Consider the following 25,272-nt stretch of genomic DNA (forward strand, 5'->3'; position numbering starts at 1 on the left):
CCGGCAGCCTTATTTTTTTTCTTTTTTAGTTGTTATTGATGTTTTGTTGAAGCTCAAACTTACAGTGTATACGCCATTCTAATTTTGCTGCCGTATACATGTTTTATTTTTCACAGAGATCGCTATTCAAAACATCGAATATTACGAGGCCGTAAACTACAATGTTACTAATGTTCACAAACAACATCTAGACGCGATGAATTTGCCGAAACGTTCTGTGGTCACCATCAACTTTAGCGCCTTTCAAAGGTATTTTTAAAATAAACGTTTAAACTCAAGGTACTTTAATAAATAGACCGAATTCGAACACAACATGTATGTTGTACCTCGTCTTGTCGCAATTACAAAAAGATTCAAGAAAACTAAAGGCACGAAGGGTTATAAACGGTTTTAAAAAGTTCTTTTCTATGGGGGTAGGGAAGGGGGTTGAGATGGAATTATTGTTAGATAAATTTGATATATCATATTTTTCGTATATTCTTTTCCGATGAGTATCTTTTGAACGAGAGGAAAAAATAAATTGAATTCATTCAGTCAGTCTTCTTGACTATTCCCCCTTTGATCTTATTTGCTAACAATACTACTAAGACTTAGGTTTTTAGCTCAGAATTTAAATTTGTGAGTCATAGCCAGAAAGATTATAGTAAAATTGTGGTTATGGTCTATATAGAAAGCCTTATTTCCCAGTTGGACAGAAGGAAATGATGATGGTAGAACAAGGGTTTGGGAGATATGAGGTTTACTCAGAGAACCAGTTTTAAGTTTGTTACAGACAATGGAAACTGTGTTTTCTGATTCATAAATCTTGACAAGCCATTTACATCAGATCAGACATTTTTAGCCTCTCATCTGGCTCAAGATGAAAAATACTATATCATTAATAAAAAAAATTAAGTTACAAAGTAGCTAGTGTGGGAATATAAGAAATTCAGTGACTGATTTTATTTTCAAAGGAATTTCTGCCTGTTACTAGAACAGCATAGGAGATTGTTCTCAAAAGACACCAAGTTTCGAACAGTGATTTCTAATGCTGAGGAAAAAACTGGCTATGATACAAGGACTGCTTACACAGGAACTGTAAAAGGTAACTAGTATTCTTAATATGAAGCCTCATATTTTCTCATGCTGTTTAGAAGGGTCGCCAACCCCTGGTAGGGGTACTCCTTTATATAGGCTATATAGGATTAATTATTATTAATTTTAAAGAGTTCTGGATTCTAATTTTGCAATATAAAGACTCACTGAGGGCACCCAGAAGAATGGTATGCAAAAACCCGAACCAAAATCGAAATGTGGAATCAAAGAATCGTGAATCAAACCGAACGGTTATAATCGCGATTAATCGTCACACCACTATAATTATACAGGTATGAGTGGCTCCAAAGGGTATAGTTTTCAGCCGTTTTAGACACAGATAGGGTATCGCTTTGGTCATTTTGGTCTCAAATAGGGTATAGTTTTTGCACTTCAGTCTTGAATTGGCTACTCTCTCATCATTATCAAGAACATTACCAACAAAAACTCTTCACAATGCCTTTAACATCGGTCTGAACTAGAGAACTAATTATAAAACAGGTCTGAAACAGGGTATTGATTCAAGGGTCAGGTCGTAAATAGGGTATCAAATTCTTCCCCAGGTCAAATAGGGTTAGCCTCCGAACGCAGATGTATTTCCGGCTGTCGCTTGTCTCCGCCGAAAAATAACGTCTGCGAACCCGAGCCAGGAAACGATTTCTGTGACGTAGGAATTTTAAGCCAATCACAGTTTAGCTTAAGTATCCCCAGAACTACTACACAAGGTATGCGCTGCCAGGAGCACTCGAGTTTCATTTTATCATGGAATCTGATTGGCCAAAGAGAAACAAAAGTCATTACGTCACAGAAATCGTTTCCCGGCTCGGGTTCGCAGACGTTATTTTTGGCGGAGACAAGCGACAGCCGGAAATACGTCTGCGTTCTTAGGCTAAATAGGGTAGGCAAAATCACAGAGTTTGGTCTTAAATCGGGTAAGGGTTTTGGGAAGTGGGCTGCACACCCTACCAAATTTTTGGGAGATTACTCTCCCCTCCCCCACCCTCCGGGGACTAACCACTTGCTGAGCAAATCTTGGAAATCGAATAAAGAGTGGTAAAATTTTGCCCGTTTTGAGACTATTGATGTTGAAGTGCCAGCGTTTATGGCTTTTGAAAAAAAAAATATCAAGGATTTGTTTACTAGATGGCATAGCTTTCTGTCCAATGATACAAATAGTTGATACTTTCAAACCGCATAATATTTACATGTAGACAGTTGTGTTAAGATGGGCAGCCTTATTAATTCTTACTGCATTTTTGGAATCTGTCAAAAGGTTACTTGCCGTGGTTATAACACACCACAAGGTTCATTTCGTTTTAGAAAAAAAAGGAAAGACCTGGGATTGAGTTTACTCCTTGATACAGGATTTTGCGCTCGCTAAAGAAGAAAAAGCCTGGGCTCGAGAATGTGGCTTTGCACTAGCTGTTTGTAAAAAGCATTACAAATATCGTTTGTGTGTTGGTAGGAAACGTTTCAGCATAGGAACTTGTAACAGACAAACTTGCCATTCTTTCATTATTTTCATACAAACTGACGTGTGATTTGTATCAACTAAACCTTGCTCATGGTTTACACTAAAATAGAACCAAACTAGTAGAGAAAACTACGACAGACCAAAATGTACATTTGTCAAACTATCAACAAATAGTAATAGAAAACGTTATTAATAAACTCAAGTTTGTTTCTTCTATCTTCTCTCTTTTCAGGTGACCCTAATTCCTTCGTAATTGGACATATATTAGAGGGAAAATTTGATGGAAGTTTCTTTGCATTTGGTGAATCGTTTCACCTAGAGCCTGCCGAGCGATACTTTCACTTCAAGACGTCTTTCCATTCAATAATTTTTCGTGCCTCAAGTGTTCAATTTAATTCCTCAGGAATTCAAAGAAAAATGGCTCGCGTTCAAGATCTGCAACCTGTGATTGCTCAGGTATACACAGGAGTTTATTCCTTTGAAAATCTGTTGATATCGACGTAATTCTGCTCTCCTTTGAAGTTATGAAGCATTTTCAAATGACTGACGTGTAAAACTCAAAGCTATAATGGGCCAATCACAAGAAACAAAAATGACGTAATGAGCAAGTCATGCAGAACATGCAACCGGTGCCAAGCGCGGGAAACCATGCGGCCTCCGCGCTTGGGAGTGGTTAGATGCATGGTTTTCGGCGCCTAGTCCTGGGAGTCCTGCTACGGTATGGTTTGCTCCTGAAGCATGCCTGGGGTGATGATCACTCTGTGAATATCTTTATTTCAAGGCATTTATAGCATTCATAATTTGGAACAAGAACGCTAACAAGAAACCAGTCTCTTAGGCTCTTGCTGCATTTAAAATATAGGAAAAAATGTCCGCCAAAAACTGGGACTCGATTTCTTCTTGCGAAACGAAAGTATTTTTAAGCCTGGTTTTCAAAGCTCCACGGAAGAAAAAGCGTTGATATTGATTCTATACTTCCCTCTTTCTACTCATGCAGGGCTGCTTGACTTTATTTACGTTATTGTATTGTTACAGGCTACCAGTAAACGAGTCCGCCGTGACAACCCCAGCAACTCAAGCCTCAACACATGCACTTTACATATTGCTGCTGATTACACATTTTTCAAGCACGTGGGCTCAGGTTCTGAGAGCGCCACTGTAGCAGAGATGGCGTATCACGTGGCAATGACAGACAAAGCATTTAGGGCGACAGACTTCAACCAAGATGGAGGGCCTGGAGATGATATCGGATTTGTCATAGCAACGGTTACTGTGTTTAAGGATGCGGAATCAGAAGGTAATAAGTGAGATTTTGCAGCTCATAATCTAATTGTTAATTAGATAGTGACAATAAAGTTTTGAATGACTAGTAGATTTATACTAAAACAATTAGATTATTCGTTCTCGATTTGTATGCGTAACAGTTGACTCAGGCTGCGCCCTCATGATCTGTTGCACAATAGAAATCTTGAGCTCATAATCTAATTATTAATTAGATAGTGAGTAACCTAGCAGGGTGCGGTTGTAAACAAATTGCATCCGCTTCTTTGCATTTTCTTAGTATCTTTCAAGAGGGTTTAGATAATATAAGTTTGATTACGACTTGTAGATTTGATCTAAAACAATAAGATTATTTGCCTTTGATTTCTATGCGTGATTGAATGTCGAGCTTATATCAAATATATAACAGGAAGACTTGTCCAACCTTTCAATTAGGCTCCTTAGAAAGTCCACAAAACATCGGTAGCTTGGATTATTTGATTAAATGGAGTGAGCTAGATCACAGCGCCTACTGCTTATCTCTGCTGTTTACCTACCGAGATTTCTCTGGTGGAGTTTTGGGAATAGCCTGGGTAGCGCAGCCCGAACCTAGAGTACTTGGAGGAATATGTTCCCCGAGAGTCTTCCTGCAAGAGAGAGGCCAACTAATGAGCTTCAACACTGCGCTGGCGACGTTTCTGAATTTTGGCCGCAGGGTACCCAGAAAAGTTTCAACGATAACAGTTATGCACGAGTTTGGTCACAACTTTGGGTCCGGGGTAAGCATACCACGTGTAGCTAGGTGGTTTTGTCACGCTAGGCCATCTCCGTTTTTCTCCGTTAAGTGTTTTTGCGTTTTCAAAAGAATAAAAATTATTGGATGAGTTTGAGTGAAATATTGTGATTTTGTCACTGAAGAGACAGTGACAAAATCACAATATTTTGTGATAACCGAGTTCAATAATTGTTCTATTAGTATTTCGTCACCGGTCTATGTCACAAGGAAATCACGTGAGATATGCGTGTGCACCTCTGCGTTCAGTTGCCTGCTAACCTGCAAAGTGTTTGGAGTTACGTCAACCACTTTCGCTTTATAAGAAGAATTAATCCCTTAAATATTACAAGATATACCGGAGCTGTTAAGTACTAAAATATTCCTGTTAATCTGGGACCTGCCAGACTCAGCGAGGACCCAGAAGAACCCAGACACTTATGCTAATTTCGAGTTGACATCGTCTTGAGAAATGGCGGGAAAACACTCCCACGAGAACGATAGTCAGGAAAACGTTGGAAACATGGCGGAGGTAGGCCACGATAAACAAGATAAACTCCTCGGGGACGATGATTAAATCAACCATTCCTCAAGAACAAAACCTGCCGCTTCAGAAAAAGACCAACGACACGTTGGAAGCGACACTTCTACAGCTGAATGACAACATGTGGTCAGTAACTAAGTCGATGAGCGCCATGTAAAAAACTCTTGAACGGTCTGCTGATGGCCAGAGGCCTTCGAAAAGGCCAAGACTTAATGGATTGTCTGACACAGACACCGATTCAAATAAGGACGCTTCCGAATTTTCGGAAGATGACAGCGTCGAGCTACTTGGAGGGGAGAAGAGTTGCCCGACTCAGGACTCGAAAAATGATCTGATCGACACGATTACAAATGATCTCAATGCAGACGAGCGAAATGACTAAGATGTATCGGATAAGCTCGCCAAACTCATTAATAAGAGATGGTCGGAGGAATTAAACTCAGATAAACTGTCTGAGAAATTAAAGAAACATTCCCGACCCGGGAACCTTTGTAGTCTAGTTGCCCCGCATGTGAACCCTGAAATATGGGAAAACATGAGTCATGTAGCCAAACGAGAGGACCTCAGATCAGCCAATACTCAGAACAACTGCTCACTGCTTTGAAAAAATAGTTGTTAAGTACGCTTTGTACTTGATTTAACCCCAGTTGTTCACAGAGTAACTGTTACAAAACGTTATTCATTTTATGACCAGGTTGTTTTATAAACATAAGGTGTGATGAAAACTCTGGTTTGCTATTGTCAAGATATGGTCGACTTCTTACGGTCACGTGCTTTCAAGTCTCACGTGATTTCCTTGTGACATAGACCGGTGACGAAATAGAATTGAAAAATTAAATGAGACTTACCTGTAAGTTGAAGTTTGATTAAGATCCTCAGTCAGCGGTCGGGAGCAAGGGAGTCACGTGCCCACCCTGTTATAAACATTTTATGTTACATACACGTTTGCTTCTGGAGTAAGGCTATTTAATAACCCTACCCATCTTTCTATGTGACCGGTATGTCTTTTCTTTGACATCTGAACGCAGAGGTACACGCATATCTCACGTGACTCCCTTGCTCCCGACCGGTGACTCATAGAATCTTAATCAAACTTCAACTTACAGGTAAGTCTTGTTTAATTTTTCAATTATTAATCGATCATTAAGTTTTTTTTCATATGTTTTCATAAATCCCTCTCAGATGGGTTTAGACAAAGCACTGACCCCCTTACTGACCCCCTACTGACCCTCCTACTAACCCCTTACTGGCCCCCTTACTGACCCCTACTGACCCCCTACTGACCCCTACCTAGCCCCTTACTGACCCTCCTACTGACCCCCTACTGAACCCCTTACTGACTGTACTGACCCCCTTACTGACCCCTACTGACCCCCTTGCTGACACCTACTGACCCCTTTAATAACCCCCTTACTGACCCCTACTGGCCCCCTTTCTGACCCCCTACTGACCCGCTTACTGACTCCTTACTGACCCCCTTACTGGCCCCCTTACTGGCCCCCTTACTGACCCCTACTGACTCCCTTACTGACCCCTACTGACCCTCTTACTGACCCTATTGACCCTACTGACCCACTACTGACACTACTGACCCCCTTACTGGCCCTACTGATCCCCTACTGACCCTTACTGACCCCCTACTGACCCCCTACGGACCCCCTTGCTGACCCCCACTGACCCCTACTAAGCCTCTTACTGACCCGTGCTGACCCTCTTACTGACCCGTACTGACCCCCTTACTGACAATCTACTGAGCCCCTATAAAATCCATGGTAAAAGAAAATTTAAAAGAGCCATAGACTAATAACGGGACCGGTTCAAGTTTATTAACAAATTGATCTTACCCGAAATTTCCAAGATGGCAAACGCGTTGCGGATTTGTCACTCTCTTCTCCTTTGATTGTAAGTGCAGGTTTCTTTGTAGAAAATCAGGCACAGAATAAGTTGGAAATAGCATCAAGTATGGTAATTAATGAATACGAGTGAAATTAAGGATTTACACTTCGAGTGATATTGAAAAATTCTCTCAAAATTACATGAGCCTTTAGGCGAGTGCAATTTGAAAAAATTGTCAAATACAGGGACAATGGCAATTTTTCTGCTAGATGCAGTTTAAAGCTATGTTGATTTTGGAACCACGTGTTGTTGTTTTCAGTCTTCAGGCAATGATACTGGGTTATCGAGGTTGTTTTACCATTTACATGGAGAAACCGTTTCGTCAACGGTTTGTGCAAATGATAAGCAGAAATGCCTGATGGCAATTGCAAGTTCCGTTCGACTTGACCATTTACCAATTACTCAGAAACCTCTCAATTTACCAAACGAGGCTAGGACGAGTTTAACCTGATCATACATTCCAAGATGGCGATGAAAAATTGCAAATGGTAAGCCCATTTCAGGTGGAAATTTTGGACTACCTTTCAAGACGTTTCGTTAATATAGAAAATTTCCCGGGTGTTCGCGCAAAAATTTTCTCACCGTTCACAGTCTGACTGAAATTTGAGGAATTTTTTTGGGTAAATGGTAAGCAACCCGAACCTCACATTCAGATGTAATGATCAAAAAGAAGTAAGCATCTTCTCTCTATTAAAAGCCCTACCTTGAGTTACCAAATGTAAATTAGTAGCCCGAGTGCTGAATCACATCATCATGTTACTTAACACGTAATGAATTATGGCTAATTTTATAAATATAAAATTTTTACACACGATCTTGTTCACCTTTAGCATGACCCAGACACATGTAAATGTTCACCAGGCGGAAGTGATGGCAACTTTGTCATGTATTCACGAGCAAGCGACGGACATGAACCCAACAACTTCCTGTTTTCTCCATGTAGCAAACAGGAAATATCGCCCGTAATCTCTTCGAAAGGACAGGAGTGTTTCATTGGTCAGTTTGCCCATATCACTAGTCTCCTTCGCAGCCATTATTACGGTCGTCACGCAACGCTTCAGGGGAGAAGTGTTGCGTGACGACCAAAAAAAGGCTGCGAAGGAGACTAACATATCACGCCCTTGTCTCGATACCTTATGTGATAAACTGTGCCCCTTGACACATTGAGAAGCGGAAAAACTCCTTGCAAGGTAAGTAAGAAAATATTACAACCCAAACGAAAGCAGAAAATATAGTGAACCAATTAAAACTAAAAGAAGCGAGGGAAAACGTGTGCGAGCAAGTCGCACCTGGCATTGTTTATTGGCTGAAAAAGTGACGACAGTGTAAAAACAATCAGTATACATAAGAAAGCTACACGAAAATACTCGAGCTACATATGAATTACTTTTGACAATCAAGTGAGAACCGATTTTGTTTATTACAAAATGAAATGGTCCATCCAGGTCTTGCCACGTTATTACTCTAGATCTGGGGCATAACGAGTGACGCAACACAAATACCGTAAAAAATTCTGAAACACCTTGTCATCTTTCCGAACAAATCTGCTTCTATGCTCCCTTTGGCAGCTCATAACAGTGGTTCGTACTGCGGAAACAAGATCGTGGAGGAGGGTGAGGAATGTGATTGCGGAAGGCCAGAGGAATGCCTGGAGGTAGACAAGTGCTGTGTGGCGAGAGATGATGCCTTGAACATACCCGGATGTACGGTCAAGCAAGGAGAGCAATGCAGGTGTGTGTTACCCCGTATGTATGACGTTATAACGAGCAGCTTGCAAATTATCATCATCATCATCATCATCATCATTGTCATTGTCATCATAACTTTGTTCACTATTATTGCTATGTATTGGGTCTGTACAGTTCTTCTTCAAATCCTGGGTAGCATCTGAACTGCCAGACCGTAAAGCAGTTTAACCAAATGCTAACCTGATATGTTGCTTTGCGTATGGGCCCTGCACCTGCAGTACAGCGCCAGTCAAAACTGAGCTGTCCTACAGAAACGACACGATAACAGTCTATTTCTTCACAGCTAGCAAAAACTTAAGATTATGCTAAGTTGCTTTGACCTTTTCTTATGCTTAACTCAAGAATTCTGGGTTTAATTTGCCAATTAATAGCATATTTTGTTCAAAACAACACAACTATTATCCTATCTAGCGACAGCGATCGAAGAGCGTGTTGCCAAACGCGGGGAACCTAAGTTTGGCACCAAAATAATAATTCAAAAATTCAAAATTTTCACTTTTTCAATCTGATATGGTTTTGGGAGTTATAAACCCTTTTTCTTGAATGTTTAATGCCATCTCCAGTAAGAAAAGTTGGCCGACTTCAATTTACCTTTCCAGCTAAGATGTATTTTATGTCAGGACAGTACATTTTTCCCCGCCTGCTTAAGGGGGTCTTACCTTAAAAATAAGTTATAATTTTTATAAAACAACTTTGTGGGACAGTTTTGGTACACGTTATAGGACTTCGCAGTCTGACTCTACAAAATGAGCTTTTCCAGGTCACATGCCCCAATAGTTAATGAATAACTAGCTCCTAAGTGTTAAAAAGGGGCGTTGACCATTCACACGATAACGTACAAATGAATGGTTCAAGATAATTAGGTAGTTAGGTGACTAACATGTAGGGAGTGGTTGCGCAATCTCCTGAGCCCAGGGGCTCATGATAGAAACTATTTACATTACTACATCATTGTACTCACAATTACTACATAGAGCACTTTTTCCGTGTTTACATAGCCTCGTCTAAACACGAGGAGGGTTCGGAGAATTCGAGACAGTTATGCAAAACCGAGACGTAGTCGAGGGTTTGCATAACTTTCGAGAATTCTCTCAACCCCCGAGTGTTTAGATGAGGCTATGTAAACGCGGAAAAAGTACTCTATTGCTTTTATAAATAATTCTCAAAAATACACGCGAATCTAAAGCGTCACAACCGTGTCTACATACTCTCATCTAAACACACCTATCAACCAATGAGAGCGCACATAGTAGCTCAGGTATTTCATAAACAGAATTAAAATATCAAATATTCCTAAAAGCAACTAGTTTTAATATTAAAAATTGGAGTTAGTATATACAGTTCATACACTGGCACCCTGGAAACTCCACACCATTCAAACGAGAACGAAGTTGTGCCAAAGGTGTCAAGGATTTGGTGATAGCTGGTAACTGGTTACACATGTGGGCAATCTTATACAGAAAGGAGTTGTGCATGACAAGGCTGTTATATGGTGGTAGTACGACATTTAAGCCACTACCTCGTAAATTATCGAGAAGCATGGAATTACGTTCATTATGTCCATAAGCAAGTTGTCCAAGGGACAAACCTCAGAAAACAGTGTTTTGAGGGTTTTTTACTCGTGAGAATGGGAGAAAGGTTAAACGACTTAGGTAATTGTGTCCTTTACTATTCTCGAAAATTTGACAACATTCAGTTGAAACCCAATGGAGATATCGTGTGCAAAATATTGGTGACCTGTCTATCCGTGGATTTGGTCTTTTTGAGAAAATTATATAAGGCTTTAAAGTTTTACTTCGGTCTCAAATTAGCCCTGTGAATGGAGGGGGTGGGGGCAGAGCTAGGGGGGAGGGGCATATCGAAAGGTTTTACATAAATGTTTCATTAAATACCCAAATACACATCGGTCACAGAAATGTGAACTAAGTATAAGGGGCGTATAAGATGGTGGAGGAAATAATGTTCAGGATCAAGATGCAAAATTCTCATAAGTACACATCTCTAAAGCTTTCCTGTAAAGTATTATTAAAATGTATTGAATTGAATCCATTTTGTAAGTGTTTTTGGACTGTAAGCAATCGTTACTATGGGTGTTGCTATCTCGAAACTATAGCTACAGTGTGCAGATTTCTTACTTTAAAAGTAAATCAAAGAGTAATTAGAGCAAAATCGTTTCAAAATACGTTTTGCAAATGTTTCGAAAAAATGGTTTTTTTGGAGAAAAATTTATATCTGAGGGTACAAGATCCCCGTAACCCTGATTGGTCAATTCAAATTTTAGTCACACCGGCCATTTGCAAGGGTGGAAAGAGCTGTTCTAGTTGATTTCCATGAAGCTTTTGTTTTTCACTGACCTCTATCAAATAAATAAATAAATAAATAAATAAATGACTTTTTATTTAAGTGTCAAATGTATTTAACGCTGTTGTGCTAATTGGGGACGACATTGTTAATAAATAAACAAATATTACAAATGAAACATAAACCTTTGTTTCTCTTTTCAGTTCTGTTGCCGGGGAGTGTTGCACTGAACAATGTACCCCAAAATCCAAAGCTCGTGTGTGCCGAGCAGAAACAGAGTGCAGCCTGGAAACTACTTGTGAATATCCTTTGATAAGATCACGAAGAAAAGTTCCATAAATGAGACAGTAAGCCAAATTTGACCCCCCCCCCCCAAAAAAAAAAAAAAAAAAAAAAAACACAAAGTGTTTGAGATTTATCCAGACTGGTTGACAAAAAGCCGATTTTGAACGTGACAGAAATCGTTCCTGATAACTTATAAAAATAGGTTTAGTGCTAGCACTAATCATGGGTTAAGCTTGTTCAATAACTATTTGCACGCCAGGCAGACGGGTGTGAACCGCGTTTCAGCGCTTGACATCAGATCGAAGAGGCACTTTGGCCTCATAGTTAGTGCGCTCGACTCCCGATCGAGCAGTCCGGGTTGGTGTCCAGGCCGGGGACATTGTGTTGTGTTCTTGGGCAAGACACTTTATGCTCACAGTTCCTCTCTCCACCCAGGTGTTTAAATGGGTACCGGCAAATTTAATACTGGGGGGTAATCTTGCGATGGACTAGCATCCCATCCAGGGGGGAGTAGAAATACTCCTAGTCTCTTCGTGCTACAGAAACCAGGATAAGCTCCGGCCTGATAGGCGACTTGGCTAGTATCCAGACTTTACCTTACACCGGATCGAGCAGCCTGGGTTCCAAGCCTGGCTGGGATTGTTGTTGTATTCTTGGGCAAGACACTTTACTCTCACAATGCCTGTCTCCACGTAGGAGCTGGAGAAGAGAGGGGATATCTGCAATGGACTAGCATTCCATCGCAGGGTGGGAAGGGGGAGGGGGGAAGAGGCCAAACTCCTAGCAGTTTCATGCTTAGTGTCGAGGTTTATAGGCCTTTTTGGAGTGATGTGATTTTCTTTAATATATCAAACTGGTATGAATGGACGTTGTCCTGAAGCGGAGTCCAAGCCAAGCAATGTGACATGCAATGGAGGATCAAACACATGTCTCCATGGCAGCTGTACTGGTTCAATATGTGCACTATATGAGACCACTGAGTGTGAATGCTACCAGAACACGGACGAAATGTGTCATGTTTGTTGCAACAACAGTCAGGTGAGTGACAAGGATTTGCAGTCTTTCAAATTGATATCGCTTGAAGATACACTTTTACGGCTATAGCTGATGACTCTACCTGGCTCTCATTTTGTGTAATCTCAAACTGATATAGCTTAACAGAGGTGAGAAACACCTTTCCGTTCATTTCTTTGATCCCGGTTGAGTTTAGTTCTTGTTTGTTCGTGCCTCCATAATCATTTCTTCGTTGTCTTTTACCTATGCTATTATAATTAAATCAGAGCAGTTTACATTTTAACATCAAAACTATTGCTTTTGCATTACTGCGCTCAGAGATTGGTTAAAAAGAAACTCGCACCACTTTTTAAACCAATCAGGAGTAAAACCAAAACCAATATTGAATCCAGCTGTCGCTTACACATGTTTTCCCGCGCTTCGTGCTGGCTACACGTAGTTGCTTCGAATTTTGATGGGTTCACTGGATTTTCTGTATCTTTATGATTGGCTAGAGTGAGAACTTGTTATTTTTGATTTTACAATACTCAGTGACATAGATTTAATCAAGCCTAAAAGCAGAGCTCCCGATTACAATAAGTTAGCCATAAAGGAAAAAAAGGATTTGTTTTTCTTGGATCAGATACCCGTTGAATTGTTCGGCATGTGGTTTCACATTTTTTTTCTAGTTAAAAACTTAACAAAAAGGAGACTATCAAATATAGCGCATCCAATTTTTTCCAAGATTGTAGAAGTTACGTAAACGCAAAGTATTAGCGACTTTCCAGGAAACGATTATGCAAGGAATATTTTAGAAGAAAAGTAAACAACGCACCAGGCGTTAATTTGCGCCGAAAATGTCTTCGTACGTACCTCCTCCCTTGCCCCCAGAGTAATATCAGTAACTTGAGCCTGCGATCCAATCTTCCGTGGGACCTCGAGCTCTAAAACTGCGCCCGCGATATGATGACATGATACTGATCAGCGGATACTTTATTTTGAAAGCAGTCAATTGGCTATAACATGGATGTCCATTAAATATCAAAGATTTACCTATGGTTATGGTGCTACTCTCTTTTAGTTTTCAAGGTATGGGGCTCGGCTCGGCGCGCGTAGTGCAAGTGTCGTGCGGACGTACTGACAATCACGTGAGAACCAGTTTTTCTGGTTCCGCTCGTGCGCCGTCGGGGCGCAGGGATAGAGCTCCGCTAAAAACTGCTCTCTTGACTGATTTGGAATCTCATCTATAGAATCTCTCTTTCGCTTTTGGGAGAGGCTGCTCGTAGTCCTTGAGTATTCACGGGAAAAGGCCGACGATATTGCAGTACAACAACGTTTTGTTTCCATTGTAATGTCATTGAATACTTTGACGCGAACCGTTTTCTTATTCTCAGGGCGAGTGCGTATCAGCTCAGGAGTTCCTGGGTCGAGTCGTTCTCAAGCCTTCCGGGAGCACTTGCAAGTCTCACCAGGGTTACTGTGACTCATATGGTGTATGTGTCATTGTGGACAATGAAAGTGAACTTAACAAACTCAGGGACACTTTCAGGGGATTCTTCGCTAAGACGGCCATGAGTGACATAACAAACTGGATAAAGAGACACTGGTAAGTCTTATGCCTTCTGGTTTTGTTAGGTTTCACTGCAGTAAAACTTTGTGGATCATGGCCGATCAAGACAAAGGTAAGTAAAACTTTCCAAAAGTTTTATTTGTTGTTTCATAAATAGATTCTTTAATTGAATTTCGTAATACAGCTCGGTCCCGGTATAAAGTCTTTAACAGGAACTAATGCACTTTTCATCATCTGGACCATTTGAACATTCACAAAAAGTCTTGCACTATCACGCAGGACGCAGGACGCACGAGCCACGAGCCACGAGCCACAATCTGCCGTTCATAAGCCATTCTTCCTCAAAGTGGCACATGAAAATGTCAGCCAAAACTGGGTCTAATGGTGAGCCCAAGGCTTAACACCATCAATCTGATCGTAGTAATGAGTCAAAAATGACCATCAAATATAAAATGGATCTTCTTAGTGGCAAACTCTGATAGATTCTGCTAAACAGAACAAGGTAATTGCGGAGGATCCGGGAGAGAATACAATCTGTTTTGAAAAATACGTATTGTTTTATCAAGTGGTACATTTGTAAATAGATAGGTTACATCCAAAGAGTTCATCAGAGCAGATTCTGTCCTTCACTTTGGTTCAAATAAGTTGATGACGCCTTCACCATGTTTGGCAGCAAAGACAATGCTACTGAGTTTTTAAGTATCCAAACGGTCGGCACGATAACATCAAATTGACCATCGAATTTAAAGAAAACAATAAGATTCCATTTCTAGACATCCTTGTCAAACGCTGCCCTGACAACACTTTCTTGACATCTGTCTTCCGGAAGAAGACATTCACAGGCCTCTACACCAAGTGGGATTTATTCACACCTCGCAAGTACAAAATCAACCTCCTCCCCACTCTCAACCATCGTTGCTTCCAAATTTGCTCCTCACTATCTTTGTTAAAGCCAAATATATAGAATTGACTTGACTAAAACCCTTTCACCCCAAGGGGGGCATAGGTCCTTAGGAAGTCTCTCCATCCCTCTCTGTCTTGTGACTGTCTCTTCAACTGTTGCCAGTTGAAGGCTGCTTCTCTCATCTCCCCCTCCATTGACCGTCGCCAGCTGTTCGTTGGCCTCCCTCTGTTCCGCTTCCGCTGTGGGTTCCATCTCAAGGTTGGCTTGTTGGTGTTGGTATTTGGCTTGCGCGGAGTGTGACCCAGCCAACCACAGCGTCTTCTCTTGACCTGCAATTCCATTTTCTCTTGTCCTGTTGTTTGCCATAGGTCTTCGTTTGAGATGCTATCCGGTCAATAAATTTGTAGAATTGACCGGAGACACCGGTCTGAGTCTTTCTCGAGGTGGCTTTGGTTGTTCTCCGGGTCTCAGAGCCATCCAAGAAATCAAAAAGGCAATAAAACATCTGAAAGTAAATAACGCTCCTGGCGTGACCTGATGGAAAACCTCCAGAAACCATAAAGGCAATATATAGATTTAGCCAAGCCTAAAAGCGGAGCTGCTATTACAATAAATTAACCTGGTTTGAGCCTGCGATCCAGTACTCTACCTAGGTCATCACAGTAACCAAATCACAAAACGTTTGAAATACTGTGTACACAACTTGTACTCTTACTCATTTTTCTCAGTCTAGGTTCCAGATTAGTTTTCAAAAATTTGCAACGGTCACTTTTAAAGATATATGTTGACTAGCAAGCGAAACGTCAAGCTCTGTAATAAAATGCGTTGGAATACAATGCTTATCATCGCTGTTTGTGCTATCTTCCTAATCAGGATAGGTTCATGTATCGTAAGTCCCTGCTTTAATTTAACCGCAAAGAACAATGAATGGTCCCTATCAATTTTGTTTATCGTTATCACGACCCATGGACGATACATGTTTTAGCTACCCTTGAGCGACGGTGGTATTCATTTATGGTTAGAAGTATTGGTGCCCCATTCTGCACAACGCAGCACAGTGGGTGATTGTATAATTCCCATTATTAGACTTCTAGAAGAGACAATGTCGCCCCTCCCCCTATTAGTACTTCGTTGAAATACTGTTTTCGAATTTACCAAGTGACTCGACGTGGAATAGCCTGCGAGCACTTCCAGTTTTTTCGGCTCTTGGTTCACGCGCCGAGCAAAGCAAGGCCCGAAGAAAGCGGATGCTCTCGCAGGCTACATACAACTATGGCTGTTTTTCATACTTCCTTGTTATTAAACTTATAATACTGTGGAGCTTTAGGCATTATGTAGGTTATATGACAAGAGTTCAGGGCGGAAAAATGTAATAAGCAAGCGCGAGTTTTGGCCGTGCGCAGGCTCCAAGTTTGAAAAAATGGCGGGAATTTCTTCGATCGTGTAAGCAAAACAAGTTACGAACTTTCTATGCTTTCTCAATTTTTCTGGTAAGCAGCAACACTTAAAGTAACTAATGGAAAGCTGGTGTATTGTTTTCGTGGGGAGTCAATTTTTTCGGACAAAAATTGACCTAAAGAAGGTTTCTGAGCTCGACGGTACACAAGCTCTAAACCTAAGCCCGTGATATGGTCACGTGATACTGGTCAGTGGATACCTTGGTTATACAGCTCTCAATTAATCTTAGCATGGATGTCCAATATCAAAGATGTACCTAGGGTAATGGTGCCACTCTTATTTTTCAAGGTATTGGACGTACGTAAGGACGTATGGACAGTCACATGACAACCCAAACTTTTGAGATGGATAGGTTACTAGATTTTTGAAAGTATATGGGGCTCCTGGAGCTTTGCTATAAATAAGTCAACCTAACGACATCCTCGCATACTTTATTAACAGTCCGCCGTTCTTTCCACCATTGCGGCCGCATTATTACCTGAGCCCGCAAGTAGGGTTTGAGATGTGCAGAAAGCTGCGCAGTACGTTTTTCCATTCTGAGTGACAAGACATCGCTAAATTCAGTAGGTTTGTATCGGCCGCACAAGGCTGAGGAGGATTGGGATGAGTTACAAACGTGGTCTAAGGGAGTGGTGGAGAGGTTGGATTACTAACTATATGCATGACAATTTCTTCTAACAGCAAATCTGATGTGTTTCAGGTATTACGTCCTAGTGATAATCGGCAGCATTTGTTTGGTTGCTATTGTTCTCCTCAAGTTCACTTCCCGAGGACGAAAATATCTCCAGCTTGCAAGGCAAGCTATTTTGCCACACATCGTCCAGAATCAGCAGCATGTACGTGAAGAACCCCAGAATTTGTTGATGCCGAGGGGAACTTTGCTATCATTATCATTATCATTGTCATTGTCATTGTCGTTGTCGTTGTCAGTTTCATTGTTGTTGTCGTTGTCATTGTCACTGTCGTTGTCGTTGTCATTGTCATTGTTGTTGTCATTATCATTGTCATTGTATTTGTCATTGTCGTTGTCGTTGTCATTTTCGTTGTCACTGTTATTGTCGTTGTCATTGTCATTATCATTGTCATTGTCGTTGTCATTGTCAGTTTCACTCTCATTGTCGTTGTCAGTTTCACTCTCATTGTCGTTGTCATTGTCGTTGTCAGTTTCACTCTCATTGTCGTTGTCATTGTCGTTGTCATTGTTGTTGTCATTATCATTGTCGATGTCGTTGTCATTGTCAGTCAGTATCGTTGTTGTCATTATCATTATCATTGTCATTCTCGTCATTGTCATTGTTGTTGTCATTATCATTGTCATTGTCGTTGTCATTGTCATTGTCATTGTCGTCATTGTCGTTGTCATTGTCATTGTCGTTGTCATGATCGTTGTCATTGTCATTGTCGTTTTCGTTTTTATCGTCATTGTCGTTGTCGTTGTCATTATCATTGTCATTGTCGTTGCCATTGTCATTGTCGTTGTTATTGTCATTGTCGTTGCCATTGTTATTGTCATTGTCGTTGTCATTGTCGTTGTTATTGTCGTTGTCATTGTCGTTGTCATTGTCGTTGTCAGTATCATTGTTATTGTCATTGTCGTTGTCATTGTCGTTGTCATTGTCGTTGTCATTGTCGTTGTCGTTGCCGTTGTCATTGTTGTTGTCATTATCATTGTCATCGACATTGTCGTTGTCATTGTCGCTGTCGTTGTCATTGTCGTTGCCATTGTTATTGTCATTGTCGTTGTCATTGTCGTTGTTATTGTCGTTGTCATTGTCGTTGTCATTGTCGTTGTCATTGTCGTTGTCAGTATCATTGTTATTGTTATTGTCGTTGTCATTGTCATTGTCATTGTTGTTGCCATGATCATTGTCATGATCATTGTCATTGTCATTGTCATTGTCGTTGTCATTGTCATTGTCATTGTCGTTGTCATTGTCATTGTCATTGTCGTTGTCATGGTCGTTGTCATTGTCGTTGTCATTGTCGTTGTCATGGTCGTTGTCGTTGTCATTGTTGTTGTCATTATCATTGTCATCGACATTGTCGTTGTCATTGTCGTTGTCATGGTCGTTGTCGTTGTCGTTGCCGTTGTCATTGTTGTTGTCATTATCATTGTCATCGACATTGTCGTTCTCATTGTCGCTGTCGTTCTCATTGTCGTTGCCATTGTTATTGTCATTGTCGTTGTCATTGTCGTTGTTATTGTCGTTGTCATTGTCGTTGTCATTGTCGTTGTCATTGTCGTTGTCAGTATCATTGTTATTGTTATTGTCATTGTCGTTGTCATTGTCGTTGTCATTGTCGTTGTCATGGTCGTTGTCGTTGTCGTTGTCGTTGCCGTTGTCATTGTTGTTGTCATTATCATTGTCATCGACATTGTCGTTGTCATTGTCGTTGTCAGTATCATTGTTATTGTTATTGTCATTGTCGTTGTCATTGTCGTTGTCATTGTCGTTGTCATGGTCGTTGTCGTTGTCGTTGTCGTTGCCGTTGTCATTGTTGTTGTCATTATCATTGTCATCGACATTGTCGTTGTCATTGTCGCTGTCGTTGTCATTGTCGTTGTTATTGTCGTTGTCATTGTCGTTGTCATTGTCGTTGTCAGTATCATTGTCATTGTTATTGTCGTTATCGTTGTCATTGTCTTTGTCATTGTCGTTGTCATTGTCGTTGTGATTGTCGTTGTCATTGTCGTTGTCATTGTCGTTGTGATTGTCGTTGTGATTGTCATTGTCATTGTCGTTGTCATTGTCGTTGTCATTGTCGTTGTCATGGTCGTTGTCGTTGTCGTTGCCGTTGTCATTGTTGTTGTCATTATCATTGTCATCGACATTGTCGTTGTCATTGTCGTTGTCAGTATCATTGTTATTGTTATTGTCATTGTCGTTGTCATTGTCGTTGTCATGGTCGTTGTCGTTGTCGTTGTCGTTGCCGTTGTCATTGTTGTTGTCATTATCATTGTCATCGACATTGTCGTTCTCATTGTCGCTGTCGTTGTCATTGTCGTTGCCATTGTTATTGTCATTGTCGTTGTCATTGTCGTTGTTATTGTCGTTGTCATTGTCGTTGTCATTGTCGTTGTCAGTATCATTGTCATTGTTATTGTCGTTATCGTTGTCATTGTCTTTGTCATTGTCGTTGTCATTGTCGTTGTCATTGTCGTTGTCATTGTCGTTGTGATTGTCGTTGTGATTGTCATTGTCATTGTCGTTGTCATTGTCGTTGTCATTGTCGTTGTCATGGTCGTTGTCGTTGTCGTTGTCGTTGCCGTTGTCATTGTTGTTGTCATTATCATTGTCATCGACATTGTCGTTCTCATTGTCGCTGTCGTTGTCATTGTCGTTGTCATTTTTATTGTTATCGTCGTTATTGTTGTCATTGTCGTTGTGGTTGTCATTGTCATTGTCATTGTCGTTGTCGTTGTCGTTGTCGTTGTCGTTGTCGTTGTCGTTGTCGTTGTCGTTGTCGTTGTCGTTGTCGTTGTCGTTGTCGTTGTCGTTGTCGTTGTCGTTGTCGTTGTCGTCGTCGTCGTCGTCTTTGTCGTTAGCGTTAGCATTAGTATTATATATTTACAGGTTAATGCACTCAGCGAGTAAATTATCGGGATATACCTGCACGAGTTCACTAACAGTGAACGAGAAATTTCAATACCGCACGAGGCAAAGCCTCGTGCGGTATTGAAAGTTTTGAGTTTTTTGTTAGTGGACGAGTACAGGTAAATCTCGATCATTCGTGAGCAATGAGTGCGTTAACATTTTTATTATTCAAATTGAATACACTGCGCAAAGAAACACTGAATTGAAATCACTATATTTGAGTCGGCCGAAGCCATGGTGTAATGGCAGTCGTGTGTTGAATTTACACCACGGCTATTACACCACAATAATGACGTCGAGGTGGTTGTCTCGTCACAACCCAGTATCACGTGGTACAAAATCAGCCAAGCAGAAAATCTGAATTCGTATAGTGTATGAAAGTTGAATAATAATATTTGTTAGTTATATTAACTGATACGGCTACACCAATTACAATACTATTGTAGTTACTTTCATTACTTACAATACTTGTTATACAGTACAATTACTCATGCAACTTACAATGCTAATACTTACAATACTTACAATATAATATGATCACTTGTACTACTTACAGCATAATTACTTGTGCTTCTTATCAATTCTTGCAAAGCAAGTAGAATACTACAGCATACTTACTTGCAATACACTAAAAAATACCAGCTTACTCCTGTCAGTAAGTGATGAAAATACACACCTCTGTATATAAGCGCCTAGTGTCTTTTCGTTTCGTTTCCATTTTCGTTTTCATGCAGGGAACTAGGATCAAGTTTTCAAGATATTACGAAAAGGGCAGCAGACGCTCCCACTTCTTTAAAGCGATTGTAGTTGTATTATTTTCCGTTTCATAAATGTGTTTTAAATACAGTAAGAGATTGTTTAGTTTTGGAGAACGGTTTTTCTGTCTATATAAACAAATATAATTTTTGGTATTTAAGTAAGCAGCAGAGGTCAACTTGAAGTTTATGTTTAGAGCTTTCTGGCCTTAGACCCAGCGCTGTATCTGGCTTTAAGGGTCCCTCTTTTGCAATGACTTGGCAACACTGTAGCCATACTTTCAAATTGGTCCAAAACATTTGAGTTCTCTGGCAACCCAAAATAAATGCAGCAGTTTCTATGTTTCTCATTCACAGAATCAGCAGCATGTACATGTGAGAACCTCTCAATTGCCTGTTGACGAATTTGTGGATGAAGAGGGGGAACTGGGCACCAGTAGCGGAGACAAAAATATGGGAGAAGCTGATGCATACGAATCACGTGAGTGAATAGATATTATTGAATAGTTTAATGAAACATAGTCTCTGATGACAAATCATCGTTCCAGGAATGGCTCACCCGCAAGAAAATAACTGAACAGACTTTCTAGGTGTAAGTTTCTCTACCTTGCGCTCTTCATACTCGAGTTTTGAGCGTTGCAGGCATGTTTCTCGCTCTGAGTTCGGCTTTCGCAGCTTGACTTGTGTGTTAGTCTAAAAAAGGAATAGAGGGAGAATTTAGGGCTTTGGCTCGGATTTATGAATTTTGAAGTACAGCTAGAGTTGTGCGTAAACGCAGAAACTTAACAGATTACGCAGAGGTAGCTGAACCTATAGGATTTCTTGCTATTATTATCTACTATGGTTTTCTAAACTGGAGTTTTAATGTGTTTAAACATGTTCGGGAGAGATCTACGTCTCGCACTTTGGACAATGACCACACTACGCCGGAGAAATTTGAAAACGCAGCTTTATTTCTACGATTAGGCCTACCGTCCACAAAAATAAAAATTGTTGGGGATCACCGTACTTGTTTTCGGGATAAGGAACGTTAAAGACCATGAGTTTTAGAGGTTTTCATTATTGTAACACCGGCAATATTAGCTTACAACTATCAGCCATAGAAAAGCTACATTCGAGAAATTTAGATCAGGTAAACGTACTCAACTCAACACAACTAAGTATATTAAGTAAACTGTTGGAGCTGATGTCGTTTCTTGAGGTAGAATAGGCCTAAAAAAAGTGTAAATAGTAGCGTTGCCCGTCCACATTCGAAGAAACCTTCGCTCGCACGAGAGCCGCAAAAGCGAAATATTTGTAATTTCTCATGGACATATTTTTCCTGTTTTCTTTTGTTGTTGTTGTTAAAATGGATAAAATCGAAAAGGAGTTGATTTATGGAAGGAAAAAATGGGGGTCACCGAGCATAGAAGAGAGTAAATTGCAGGCGAAGTTAGCTCACCCGGTGTCAGCCTGCGTAGCAAACGTCTGCTACGCAGGCTCAGCACCCGGTCCCAAGCCTTATGCGCGCTTGATGTATGGCGTGACGTGACGTTGCGACATTAATTTCGCGCGCAGAAAGGATGCGCAGTAAGTATGGGCGCGAACGTCCTAAATTATACGTTGATCGCTGGAATTACCGAAATTGTCACCTGTTCCCGCTGCGGTGACTGCGATTTTCCCCAGCGATTCTGATCGCCGCGATGCAAAAACAAAATCGCAGATATCTGACAACGTCAAAAATCGCCAGCGATTGGCAAAAATAGCCTAGTGTGCCCGCAACAGACGGCGACAAAATTCGCCTTGCGACTTTCCCTGGCGGTCAAATTTGCTGCGATCAGTGTATACAATCGCCTGTTGAAACTAGGCTGCGTGACTTACGGCAAGGAAATTACATGAAAACCCCAGCTCGATCTAAAGTAAGCACCTCATTGTTTTTTTTCAGATGAATCCCGTTTGCGGGCTTTATTTCCTGATGCGACCAGCAGTGATTTAATCAGTGCTATCCTTCATTCTTCATCTGAACAAGCTGCGATCAACAGACTCCTGGCTCAGGGATATGTTATGACTGAATATTGAAACAGGCATGTCGACGCGTATTAAAATTTGACGACGCAATTTGAATAGGCATCGTCTTTAGCCGTAACTGTTTAAGGGTCCCTGGGTTGTGTCGCACCATTGACATCACTGCCTATGCTAGTGAGTATTGGTTTTTCCCATGCCACCCTACCCACGGGAAGGAATCGTTAACGTGCATTGTTTAACTGTATCCAATCAGACAGAGGCTAGGAAACAGCGATTTCCCTCCAGCACAACTTTTTGTCGCTGCGCATTCTGAGAGCTTAAAATATCGAGGCATGGGTTTTGTGCCAAGGCTAGTAGTGGGCTGTATGGATAAAATTTCGACTGAAAGATACAAGAAGATTTGCGAAATTTTCCTCTTTTCTGTTGTTTAGTTTGGTGGCAGAGCGATGGGATTTTTAGATCGAAAACCACCTCGTCGCTTGAGCTGTTCCAACGGCATCGGGAACGTCGTTAAACAAAAGACTTAATGAGCAGAACAATGGCTGTGCACGCGCCTTATAATTCTTAGCACATTTCTTTGCCGTCCGCTGTAAATCAACAACGTGAAATGACTAAATTCTGCGTTGTCTGGAGAACGTGAACCACAACGGCTAATATTTTAAATTTCTTTTTTCAAATTTATCGCTGTGTTCCAGATTCAGTTTCGTGATAGTTTTTACAGTGATAAACAAGGTTAATGACTTTAGAGTATTGGGAGATTCGTAGGTAAAAGATGCAATCATTTTTTAATCGAAGTTGTCTTCGGCATCGCCGTCCTGGTTACTTAAATCCCCTATTATATGTATACACCTTATTCCAAAATGGCTGCCATTTAAGTATTCTTTTGTTTACTTGCAAATTAGCCCTTGTTGCCTCGTTCTTAAACTCGAAATTCAAGAGAATATTTTCCCTTAAACGAGGCAACAAGGGCTCATTTTCAAGTAAACAAAAGAATACTAAAATAACGGCCATTTTGTAAACAGCAAACGTAAAAATCTTTCAAACCTGCTGAATTTGGCAATTTTGGGCCATGACAACGACTTTACATAGTTTAGAAAATACATTTACTTTAATTCAGCAACTATTTGTTCATATTTTCGTGATTTTATGCAGTTATGCAAAGTGTTCTGTAAATCTCATACATTTGCTATAAAAATGTCAATGTGCACAGTACACAAACACTTTGTCGGGCCTCCTGCTCTACCCAAAGCTCTTAAATGTCTTTTTCAAAAGTGTTTTTTTTGAATGAGCGTTCCATATAAACATGAAAACTTAAGTAAAAACCCGGCACTTTTTCAAGAAAATAGATTATGCTGATGATATTCTGTCGGATGCCTGACTGCGGTCCCAGAATTTTGTAGTTGTGACTGGTCGTGTAATACATGTGCCTATGATTTATAAATTTATGGAAGGTTAATTTTTAATATCGCTCAATACTTTGCTTACTTTTTCTTACAGGTGACTTTCTCCTTTTGTTCTGAAGGGTAATCAAGGCTTCCAGTAACTGTGAAATGATATTAAAAAAAAACACGTTTTTAACTGCTCGACTCTTTGTTACATTCCATTCATGAAGTATTTTCCTACGTGGTTAGTGCTGTAATTTTAAACAGAACGGTTTTAAGATGGCTGGGAACAGTTTCCAGCACTTTCCAAGACGTAGATTTTGATGGGTTACTAGAACCACTCTTTATCAGTTGATGCTACAATCATGGCATCAAAAAACTGCCCAATCATTAGGGAACACGTTGGTATCGTTTTCGGGACACTCTTTGTTACCATAGCAACAGTTTGATCTGCTAAAAACACCCTTAGGTTAGCTTTAAATGCGTATATTTCAAATACTGCACGCTGAACCCTCTTTTTATCATCTGGTACTGCATGATCCTTTTTCCCTTCGTACAATTAGCCTCTTGAGTCGTTCCACTGTCTCTGATACCTTTCTACCTTTGTCTGGGAGGCTTTGCGAGAACTTGGTTCCACAGCCACTTTGACAATGTTATGACGCAATTTATCATCAATACGAGAACAGACGCATAACAAACTGACGTCAATTTGTTAATTTTTACGACAACTGCAGAAATTCTCGCGCGCTCATTGGCCAGTTTTCATCGTCAATAAGCGGACAGACACATGAATTTATAATTTATGAGATGCGTCAACGAGCGAGAGCGGACAATTTAACAATGGACTATTTTACGGTTGTCTGCTCGCTCGCCTATTCTTATTCTAACTAGTTGGCATTTACATGAGAAAAGCAGAAAGGTTTGTATCAAAGCAGGGTCACCTTCAGCCTCGCTTGCATTCATAGGCCTGGAAACTAAGCACACGAATTTGCTCTCGTAAAAAACAAACTGATGTCAGTTTTTCATGCGTCAGTCCTGTTGTGGACAATGGATTTCATAACATCGGCTATCGCCTCGTGGATCCTCAGCTACATTGACAATGTTATGACGAAATTCATGATCAATAACAGGACAGACGCATGAAAAACTGACGTCAATTTGCTAAATAGTGAACAACTTAATTAGTTAAAAATTTTAGGAAGCATTTGTCAACGCCATCCATCGACACGAATACGGGCCTTTCGGCTTGGCAGGTG

General features: G+C 40.6%; 1 protein-coding gene across 1 annotated transcript; it reads left to right on the top strand.

Moving 5' to 3' along the window:
• Window positions 1-2,882: 2,882 nt before the first annotated feature.
• Window positions 2,883-23,321, top strand: LOC145461932 (disintegrin and metalloproteinase domain-containing protein 10-like). Its single transcript, XM_081445679.1, has 11 exons — window positions 2,883-3,004; window positions 3,584-3,845; window positions 4,265-4,587; window positions 7,851-8,016; window positions 8,589-8,751; window positions 11,273-11,371; window positions 12,209-12,392; window positions 13,742-13,953; window positions 16,980-17,115; window positions 20,997-21,111; window positions 22,555-23,321. The coding sequence occupies exons 1-11, from the start codon at window positions 2,966-2,968 to the stop codon at window positions 22,686-22,688; spliced, it is 1,833 nt and encodes a 610-aa protein (XP_081301805.1). The 5' UTR covers window positions 2,883-2,965; the 3' UTR covers window positions 22,689-23,321.
• Window positions 23,322-25,272: the final 1,951 nt, after the last annotated feature.

This window comes from Orbicella franksi, chromosome 1, assembly GCF_964199315.1.
Source record: "Orbicella franksi chromosome 1, jaOrbFran1.1, whole genome shotgun sequence".
NCBI classification, from domain to species: Eukaryota; Metazoa; Cnidaria; class Anthozoa; order Scleractinia; family Merulinidae; genus Orbicella; species Orbicella franksi.

What these genes read in the sequence shown, in the direction of transcription:
- LOC145461932 (XM_081445679.1), top strand. Translation starts at nt 2,966, where the DNA reads ATGGCTCGCGTTCAAGATCTGCAACCTGTGATTGCTCAG. An exon ending in AGCCTGGAAACTACTTGTGA is followed by an intron (nt 11,372 to 12,208) that starts ATATCCTTTGAT and finishes AATATATCAAAC; the next exon opens with TGGTATGAATGGACGTTGTC. An exon ending in TTTGTTGCAACAACAGTCAG is followed by an intron (nt 12,393 to 13,741) that starts GTGAGTGACAAG and finishes TCTTATTCTCAG; the next exon opens with GGCGAGTGCGTATCAGCTCA.